This window comes from Nelumbo nucifera, chromosome 2, assembly GCF_055504915.1.
Source record: "Nelumbo nucifera cultivar China Antique chromosome 2, China Antique-T2T, whole genome shotgun sequence".
NCBI classification, from domain to species: Eukaryota; Viridiplantae; Streptophyta; class Magnoliopsida; order Proteales; family Nelumbonaceae; genus Nelumbo; species Nelumbo nucifera.
This window is the reverse complement of record NC_142650.1, coordinates 38,214,612-38,224,767: the sequence shown is the minus strand read 5'-3', so window position 1 is coordinate 38,224,767 and position 10,156 is coordinate 38,214,612. Positions and strand designations below refer to the sequence as shown.

At 36.8% G+C, this 10,156-nt stretch overlaps 1 protein-coding gene and 1 pseudogene across 2 annotated transcripts; both read right to left on the bottom strand.

Annotated features, from left to right (window-relative positions):
• Nucleotides 1-893: 893 nt before the first annotated feature.
• On the bottom strand, nt 894-2,033 carry LOC104599115 (putative xyloglucan endotransglucosylase/hydrolase protein 23). The gene has a single exon (XM_010261498.3). It carries the CDS (start codon nt 2,016-2,018, stop codon nt 1,041-1,043), a length of 978 nt encoding a protein of 325 aa, XP_010259800.1. The 5' UTR covers nt 2,019-2,033; the 3' UTR covers nt 894-1,040.
• A 6,254-nt stretch (nt 2,034-8,287) lies between these two features.
• On the bottom strand, nt 8,288-9,444 carry LOC104599114 (putative xyloglucan endotransglucosylase/hydrolase protein 23 pseudogene; annotated as a pseudogene). The gene has a single exon (XR_016082982.1). The product of XR_016082982.1 is annotated as a putative xyloglucan endotransglucosylase/hydrolase protein 23 pseudogene (transcript).
• Nucleotides 9,445-10,156: the final 712 nt, after the last annotated feature.

Below are 10,156 nucleotides of genomic sequence, written 5' to 3'. Positions count from 1 at the left end.
TAATAGTTGGATGTATTCTTAATTAATATATGTATAGAAGTTATGTTTTAATCACCCAAAAGTGGGATTGGGCTTATTTAAACCTCTGGTTTGAGCAGGATTAGGAAACCATAACCATGCCCAAGCATTATTTGAGCTTGTATTGAGGGTTTTTGGGTAACTTTCTTTTTTATGAGTGAAGGGATAACCCAATTTCAGGCAAGCCGACTGATAAATCATGTGTTATTTAAAGTACACCTGTGTGTGGTATGGTTTCTAAATATTTGAGTGAGAGGCCTTTTTCTTTTTGCTGGTTTTGGAAAATTACAACTAAAAACTAGAGTGGCGTGGGGTACCATACTAGCATGGCCATCACCTTCAATGATGATTTTAAAGTGATGAAACATTGTTACAACTTGATTCCTCAAGTGGGCCCAAGAAATTAGTTTTAGGCACGGATTTTTTTGGTGCATAGGCCGAGTAATGCATAATAATCTAATGAATGAGGCCCAGTGGGTTTCTCTATGGGCCTAAAAACATGGACTACCTTCTAGCTGTTGGCGCATTAGACATTGGTATTTTATTTGATATGTATAACTATTCCTCCAAAATTGTTAGAAATAGCTAAAAGTTATAACTTGTGAAGGACCATTGTTAGCCTTATGGGAAGGGGAGTTTGTTTCTTTTTTGCCGTCCTGGTTTATTAGCCTCTGTGGAGTGTGGACATTCATTCGGATGAAGAGTTGTAATCTGTGTTTCTTGTTCTTGCTGTTTTAATAGAAACATTTGCTTATCGAAAGAAAAAAAAAAAAAAAAAAAAACAGATGGTTTGGTCTAACAAATAGATACTTTACTGAAACATAACGATTAGATAAACAATAAAAAAATAAATAAGAGAAGTGTAGAGGATGAAATAACAAAACTTTCTGATATATATTATCAAAATTTCCTTATGATGTTGGTTTAGATTACAATAGCGAAGATCAAAATGAATAAATATATAAATAAATGAAATAATTTGTGAAGCCTGGAAACAAAAGAATGTTCTAAAACAAGCTGCTCTAAGACATGTTGGTGTTGGAGCACTCAGGAGGGAGGCCCTGAGGAAAACGCTTTGTATCTGCGCAGTAATTGTAGATCATATAATTGTTCTGCACCCATTTCATCCTCTCTTGACCAGCTGAGTCCAGCTCTTGCGATAGCCATTGGAGATTGTCAGTTGTTGAAGTGGGAGATTTGGAGTCACAAGAAGAGGAGCCTGAAGACATGACGCAGGCGTTGGCGTTGAAGTTTCTATAGGAAGCTGTAAATGGTGCTTTTGTCCAATCGGTCTTGACAAGGCCACCCCTTGTGGCCCAATCATCAGCATTCCATAGGCTGGAGTAGATTCTCATGGCCTGGTTCTTGGGGAATGGAACTCCAATGGATTCTGAGTTCTTGAATTCTCTGATGGGTATTCCATCTACAGAGAAGATAATGCGTTGGGGGTTCCAGAGAATGGAATAAGTGTGGAAGTCTGCTGTAGGATCGAACCAGAGATAGAACTGTTGCTCCCTGTTTCCCTTCCCCTGGCTGAAGACATTAGTGTGTAGAATATAGGGATCACCGCTGAGGTTGCCGAGAAATTCGAAGTCAATCTCGTCATGGGTCGGTCCCTGAGATGATAAGTAGTAGGCCGTGACCGTGCCGGCTGAGTTGCCGGCGACGAGCTTGAGCTGCATGTCTATCTTACCAAAGAGGTACTCGTGCTTGGATTGGAAGCCAGAGCCAGAGGCCTTGTCAAGGGAGAGAGTGAGAAGCTCCCCATTGTTGAGTATCTGTGCTCGACCATCGCCCCATGTGATGTCGAAGTCTTGGTTGAAATTACTAGCCATAGCTAAAGAGCTCAAAACCAGAAAAGAAAACAGAGATTTTAAGAAAATCCCAGGATAAGGAGAAGAGGAAGAAGCCATCGCTAATCGTTGATTGTAGAGATTTGATTGACAGGACTCGAAGAATGAACAACTATTGTTTAAAGTTGTGAGTGAAGTGAGATTCATTAATGCTAAAAGGCCGTCTTTATAGGTGGTGGGATTTGGATTTGCGGAGAGGGATGGACAGAGGAAGGTTCGGACTGAGTTCCTTTCTTTTACGCGAGGTTCTGAACTGGCTACAGCCCATATGAGAAAGTGAACGAATAAACAATTCTCAGTTGTCCCCCACTTGGAAATTTGTTCGACAATTATTTTATGGAAGAAAAATGAGAGCTTACTCAGTGACGCGGTATTGGATCTGGTGCAGGTGAGTGGTGACAGAAGACGCGTCACTGTCACCGCCATTACAAACAGAGAGCTCGAAACAGTAAATGGCCTGGTTGTCGGTTGTCACTTTCCACGTTTCATTAGAAATCACATCATCTCCGCTGGTCTCTGGAGTCTGTAGTGTTGTTGCCAATAGCAACTGGTACACCATCTTGGCATAGGAGGAGTTAAGGACAACAACAATATATCTGATTGGTCAAACCCCAAGAATAGCTGTTCAAGCAACTCTGTTTTGTGATTGAGACATATATTCCTCTGGTGGATTGTTAGAAGTCTTCAAATATGGCAACAACGAGTGATTAGAAATTTAGAATTGTCATTTACAGAATTAGGGGTTTTTACTGGTGGGGATCCGTGCGAGGCACGGGTTTTGTTAATCAAGATTCAAGAATAAAACAATCAATACTTGTAAATAAATTGAAACAATCAAAAGAATGATCTAATCAATTTGTTAAACAACTAATATAACAATATAATATTATTATTAATATTGATAATATTATTATTATATTTATTTAAGTAACTAATATAAATTATTTTTATTTATATAATTATCAATTATTAATATAATCATTACAAAAATAATTTAATTAATAAAAATTAATTAATCAAAGTAAAAATAATTTAATAGGTTACTTAAATAATAATAATAATAATAATATTATTATTATTATTATATAGATAATGTTCACACTGTAATTATAAATACTGTTTTTTGATAAATACTATTTCTATTAAAATATTGTAATCATTAAACTACTGTATTTATCTAAAAATAAAATAATTAAAATATAACCACTGTTAATTAATAAATACACTAATTTATGAAAATTAAATTCTGCTATTTATATCTTAAATTATAATTATTGTTAATTATAGTTTAAAAATAATTTAATTACGGTTTAAAAATAATTACTGTTAAGTATGTTAGTGTTAATTAATTACTTTTTTTAAGAAATACTATTTCTTATTTAAAAATACTGTAATTATTTTAAATATAGTTAATTAACCAACCCCTTGGGAAACAAGGTCCCTCACTAGATAGATAACAGTGCGAGCCGATTTGTTGTATAGGAGCGTTTAGCTAGAGGTGTAAAGTGGGCCGTGTCGGGCTGGCCCGCGGGTGGCCTGTGCAAAGTGTTGGCCATGCTATGCTGGCCCACGGGCTGCCATGGGCCGTGCCACCCTTCCTGGTGAAAATTTTGGGGGTTGGCCTGGCATGGCCCACAGCCCAGGCCCGTGCCATGCTTTATCGTGCTATGGGCCTGGGTTGGGCTGGGCCATAAGGCAGGCCTTGAGCCTAAGCCGAATCGGGTTAGATTGATTTTTTTGACTTTTTTTTTGTTTTTGTCTTTGAAATTTTTTATTTATTTTCTAAGTAAAAGTGTAAAACTAAAATGAGAAATCTAATTTTCCTTTGAACTTTGGAAGCTGATGGAGGATGATTTGACCCGACCTATGAAATGATAACACATGAACCTGACTCAGCACGGGCAACAACTCAGCATCATAGCCTGATCACGGCTAAGTAACGAGCCCATAGAGCAGCACGCTATATCATAGTTCGCTGTAGAAAGAGCTCGCTACAACACAAGCTCCGGGTCCCCCGAGCTACTTAGAAGGGGGTACTCCAAGACTGCTTCAGCTTGCGAGCTAGGGAAACCAGCTCGCTCTAGCCCCTAAGCGGATAAGTCACCCCAGAGAACAACCTTAGTAAGGGTAACCTCGAAGTATTCCTAAGCTCGCTACAAAGTAGCTTGCGAATGAGCAGCATAGACGTTTCTCATGAAGCTTCTACCTGACAAACCATACCGATCAGACTGCGCCACGTCTCTTGACTGATGGCGCAGTCCCTGTCCTTTTGACAGTTTGCACCCACGTCTCTCAGCAGGCGGAGGCGTGCCTGCCCCTTTAAGACGTATCACTCATCCGAGCAAGAGGTACATTGCAACAATCACCTGCACAGCCTTGCAGGTAACGGCTGCGGCAGGGGCCCAGTGGCGGTTACGCCCGATTTGACAAGAACTCCCCTATAAAAGCCCTTAAGGCAAAGGAGAAAATGGATCTTTTTTCAGACTTTTGAATACTTCCGCACTCTCATATTCTCAACTTTACTTGCTCGCGAGCTAATCTCTCGAGCATAGTGATAAAGCATGACCTACACTCTTAGCTTTCGCACTCTTTTTTCTCCTTCCCCAACATCCTGACTTAAGCTTCAGAGTATTCCCACCGGGTAAATCCTCGGGAATCCTTATTTTCCATCTTCTCAAGTGTCGTCCGTTGTCAACAAGGAGCCAGTCAGCAGCCAGTTAGGAGTACCCAGATCGTGCCGCATCAGAAGCTATTTGAAAAATTAAGAAATGAGAAATGAGAAATCTAAGTTATCTAACACATAAATGAAAAAAAAATTACTTAACCAAATAAGAATGATGGAATAACAAATTGGAAGAAAAATAAGAATTTTATTTCATTTAAATTTGAATGATACAAATTACAAATACAATGATTGGATCATTGGATAATTGGATGAATGAAATATGAAAATGGAATAAATTAATAAAATCTAAAAAATACAATATAGTTACAAATTGAAAATACAAAATTATATTGTTAAAAAATTCTAAAAAAATAGCAAATAAATGAAAAAAATTAAAATAATTTGAAAAAAATAAAAAATTCTATACAACTAGTCAACTTCATGAATCATGACTTTCTTCATCTTCTTAAGGTGAAATATCCAGTGTAGTATCATACCCTCCTCTGTCTTGCAATCTATCTTTTGCATCTATCTAATCTTTAAAGCTTATGCACATCTCCATACTTTCATTGTTCTTGCAGTTTATTTTGTCGTTCAACACCCGGTACCTACACTAAAACAAGATTATGATGGAACTGTTGACACTGGAGGGGTTAGTAGATCACATTCCATGGCGGCAAGAATTGGATAATTTTTTAATGTTCACTCCACCAAGTTAAAATATCAAAATTATTTGTTCCCTCACCTAAACTAGAAAAATTTGCTTGTAAATAAAAATTAAGTTCAGTAAATGAACTTGTTGTAGAAGTAGCAGATTTCTGCCTTCTGTTTATTAAATAAAAAAGTTTTTCTCTTCTACTATTAGGCTCAAAATAAGAAGTAGAAGATGCTATACAAATTGTGGGAATATTTCCTACTGTTTCAGATTCATATAAACTGTACACTTCAAATAACAAATTATTAATTTCTCCTTTTTTATTTCCAATTTCAATATTCATATTTTCACAATATATTTCAAGTAAAATATTTAAACCATCTTTCCTAATCATAGGGTCTAATATTGTAGCTAAACAATAAAGGGGAGAAATGTTCTTTCTATATTTTTAAATTTATTCTCCATTATTTCAGCAATACATTTAAATTGTGGGTTATTTCTATATTTTGAAAAACAATTACTAGTTATCATTAATAGATAAGGTAAATAATAACTAATTGGATAATAAATACTTGATAATTCATTAGTTGCATCATAAAATGTTTTAAAAAAATCTCTTGTACAAACTACCATTTCCCAATCCTCATCAAATATAATATCATTAGACATTTTGGCATTATAAAAATCACTAAGAATTTATTTATGAGAAATACAACTTTTTAACAGAGCATAGGTAGAATTCCACCTATGTTTTACATCTAATATAAAATGTTTATATTTTAAACCATAATTTTCACATAAATATATAAATTCTTGTTTTCTTGCCCCTAAACTTTTAATATATATAATACAGTTTTTAATTTTAGAAATATGAGTAGAAATAATATTCAAGGCATCTTGAATACATAAATTTAAGATGTGACATGCACATCTGATATAAAATAATTTACCATTTAAATATGGTTTTAATTAAGATTTTAAAATATTTATTTTTTATTCCATAAGCATGTAAAGTATTTAAAATACTTGCAGCAATAGTTGGGCCAGTATGTGGTCATTCAAGCCTAGTAAAACTTAAAATTCTTTTATTTAAAAGCCAATTTTCATCAATAAAATGGCCGGTAATACAAATATAACTTATGTTAAATTTAAATGTCCAAATATCAGAAGTATTTGCAACTTTAGAATTAAGATTTGATAACAAAAAAATTAAATTTTGTTAATGTGAATAAAAAAAATTTAAAGCATCCAATCTAATAGTATTTCTCGAAACTTTTTTATATTATGGATTTACAGAATTACGCAACCATCTTTCAAGCTTAGTATCTTCAACTAATATAAATTGTTGTTCTGCATATACAATATACTTTGTTAATTCTTGTCTCATTTTTTCTTGTGAATATTTAAATGTACCAAAACTCCCCCTCCCAATTTGTGTTTGTGTTGTTTCTCTCATTTCTTCTTCTTCTTCTTCTTCTTCTTCTTCTTCTTCCTTCTCATGTATGAGCAAATGTCTGCTCAAATGACTCGTACCACCCTTGTTACAATAGCTAAAGTCTTTTTTACATTTTTGGCAAAGTGCTATTTTTCCCTTCTCCTCAATATCATCTACTTTAAAAATTTTCCAAACTGGGCTATTCAACTTAGAGGCCCTCTTTTTCTTTTCCCTAGTATCAGTACCAGGGGTGAAAGTTCCACTTCCATCAATACCAATAGCATCAATGCTAAATTATCATGATGTGATTGAATATCATCAACAATGAACATGGTGGGGAATTGGTTTTGGGAAGAGTCGACCATTTTTTTAATCTAAAAAGATAAAAATTAATTTAATTGGACTTATCCGGATTGCTGGTTCAGAATCCCAACTTTATTTCAACGGTTAAAAAACCTTTCAACATCTAAGCCTCCCAAATTGAAATACTTGAGCTGGTTGAGCAAACCTTTTTCTTGTTGAAACTTCAATAAAGTTGAGACTTGAGAATTGGAGAATCAGACAATCAGCCAACGGAGTTACTCAGATTGCATAGAATGTATGAGTATGAGAGAGAGAAAAGATTAAGACAATTGTTGAATCGGTGTGATGAGATTGGTGGAGGATAGGGCTATTTATAGGAATTGAATATAGTTCAATTACCCAAAATACCCTAAAAACTAGTTGTTTTTTAGTTGTTGGAAGGGGTATTTTGGTCATTTTAAAGTTATTTATAACTTTATTCAAAAAACTCCCTAAAGTAGTTGTTATATAGCTGTTGGAGGGGTATTTATATAATTTTTTCCCCTTCATAAGCAAAATACATAAATACCCCCTATATACTTGTTTATAGTTGTTAGGGGGTATTTATGTAAAAGACCCCCAAAAAGCTGAAAGTAGCTGTTGGAGGACCATTGTGCCAAGCCTGGCACGGCCCATGGGCTATCATGCCGTGCCGAGCCAAGCCAATCCAATTTTCATGTCAGGCCGTGGTGTGGACGGCACAGCACGATTTACACCTCTACGCTTAGGCCAACGGATAAAAATAGCCCCGCTTTACACCTTATGTTTAGGCCAACGGGTAAAAATGGTTCTAATGGGCCTGATCACCAGCAAGTCAAGAAAATGCAAATCTGCGTTGGGTCTAGGTGTTACTTTGGCTAATTGGTTACCAACAATATGCCATGTAAATCCAGATTAATTAAATTATGTCAAAACTTAATGATCAGTTTGGAAGGAATATAAATGCAAATATCAAATACATATAAAAATATTATAAGGTTTTTGCACTCTTCATACACATTGATAATTCAATTTCGTGAAAATTGCATTGTTAACTTATAAATCGTAATACAAATTCCATCCACCTCTATGCTCATGCACCTTGAAAATTCAATTTCATGACATTGCATTGTTCATTGGGCCCCTTCCGCTATGTGTGAAAGCTATTCCACCAAAAATCTACGTATTACTTTGTAAAGGCCCATCAACTTTCATACTTGGCAGATGCAAGATATATAGAAATAGTTGCTTTTTTTGGGGGGGGGGTGGGAGGTGGGGTGGGGTGGGGTGGGGGGGTTAACAGATTGATAAACAATCAACAGAGAAATGAAGTGTGAATGTGTGCTGGATAAAATATCAATTTTTTTTTATATTATAAAAAAAAATCCTTATAATGTGTTTTACATTACTATAGTGAAAACAAAATGAAGAATTAAATTTATTAGTTATCAAAAAGTTGAATAAATTCATAAATAAATGAAATAATTTGTGAAGCCTGAAAACAAAAGAATGTTCTAAAACAAGCTGCTCTAAGATGTGTTGGTGTCGGAGCACTCAGGAGGGAGGCCCTGAGGAAAACGCTTTGTATCTGTGCAGTAATTGTAGATCATATAATTGTTCTGCACCCATTTCATCCTCTCTTGACCAGCTGAGTCCAGCTCTTGCGAGAGCCATTGGAGATTGTCAGTTGTTGAAGTGGGAGATTTGGAGTCACAAGAAGAGGAGCCTGAAGACATGATGCAGGCGTTGGCGTTGAAGTTTCTATAGGAAGCTGTAAATGGTGCTTTTGTCCAATCGGTCTTGACAAGGCCACCCCTTGTGGCCCAATCATCAGCATTCCATAGGCTGGAGTAGATCCTCATGGCCTGATTCTTGGGGAATGGAACTCCAATGGATTCTGAGTTCTTGAATTCTCTTATGGGTATTCCATCTACAGAGAAGATAATGCGTTGGGGGTTCCAGAGAATGGAATAAGTGTGGAAGTCTGCTGTAGGATCGAACCAGAGATAGAACTGTTGCTCCCTGTTTCCCTTCCCCTGGCTGAAGACATTAGTGTGTAGAATATAGGGATCACCGCTGAGGTTGCCGAGAAATTCGAAGTCAATCTCGTCATGGGTCGGACCCTGAGATGATAAGTAGTAGGCCGTGACCGTGCCGGCTGAGTTGCCGGCGACGAGCTTGAGCTGCATGTCTATCTTACCAAAGAGGTACTCGTGCCTGGATTGGAAGCCAGAGCCAGAGGCTTTGTCAAGGGACAGAGTGAGAAGATCCCCATTGTTGAGTATCTTTGCTCGACCATCGCCCCATGTGATGTCGAAGTCTTGGTTGAAACTACTAGCTGAAACGGTAGCAATGGCCAAAGATATCAAAACCAGAAAACAAAACAGAGATTTTAAGAAAAACCCATGAGAAGAAGCCATAGGTAATTGTTGAGCGGAGATTTGGATAGTAGGACTCTCGAAGTATGAGGAACTGGTTGTAAGTTCTGTGTGGAGTGTGATTGATGACCTTTTATAGGTAGTGGGACTGGGGGATTTGCGGAGAGGGATGAACAGAGGAAGGTTCGGACTGTGTTCCTTTCTTTTACGCGAGGGTCTGAACTGGCTACAGCCCATTGGAGTAAAAGCTGAAAACTTTTAACTTTACTTGTTTTGACTGTAGAGCAAATGAACAATTGTCCCTTCTCCCGCACTGACGCGGTTTGAGATTTGGTGCAGTTGTCACAGACATAAGACGCGTCTCTGTCACCGCCATTAAAAACAGGCAGCTGTAAATGGCCTAATGGCCTGGATGTCTGTTGTCACTTTCCACGTTTTATTATGGACAAGGACAACAACAATAGATCTGATTGGTCAGACCAGTAAAAACAGGTAGATCCCTTCTTTTAGCCCATATCCCAACCAACAAAACTCTTCCCCCATCAGGCCCATCCCCATTCAGACGAGAGTAGTGGTGCATATTGGAAATATCTCCCGTCTTATCTTTCATGCGGAGATGATCCCTTATCTCTTAGCCTGTGTGCCTGCAGGCAAATTTATGGGAAAGGGAGAATCGTACAAGAATTACAGGCATATCCCTCAATCGTATATGTGTTGCCTATATAGTAATGTTAATAATCAAGACAGAGAGGAAAACCGACAACTCCATCTGCTTCCACTACAGGAGATTGAGATTTGATAAGTATGGCTTTGAGAAGGAAGAGTGGTTGT

What these genes read in the sequence shown, in the direction of transcription:
- LOC104599115 (XM_010261498.3), bottom strand. Translation starts at nt 2,018, where the DNA reads ATGAATCTCACTTCACTCACAACTTTAAACAATAGTTGTTCATTCTTC.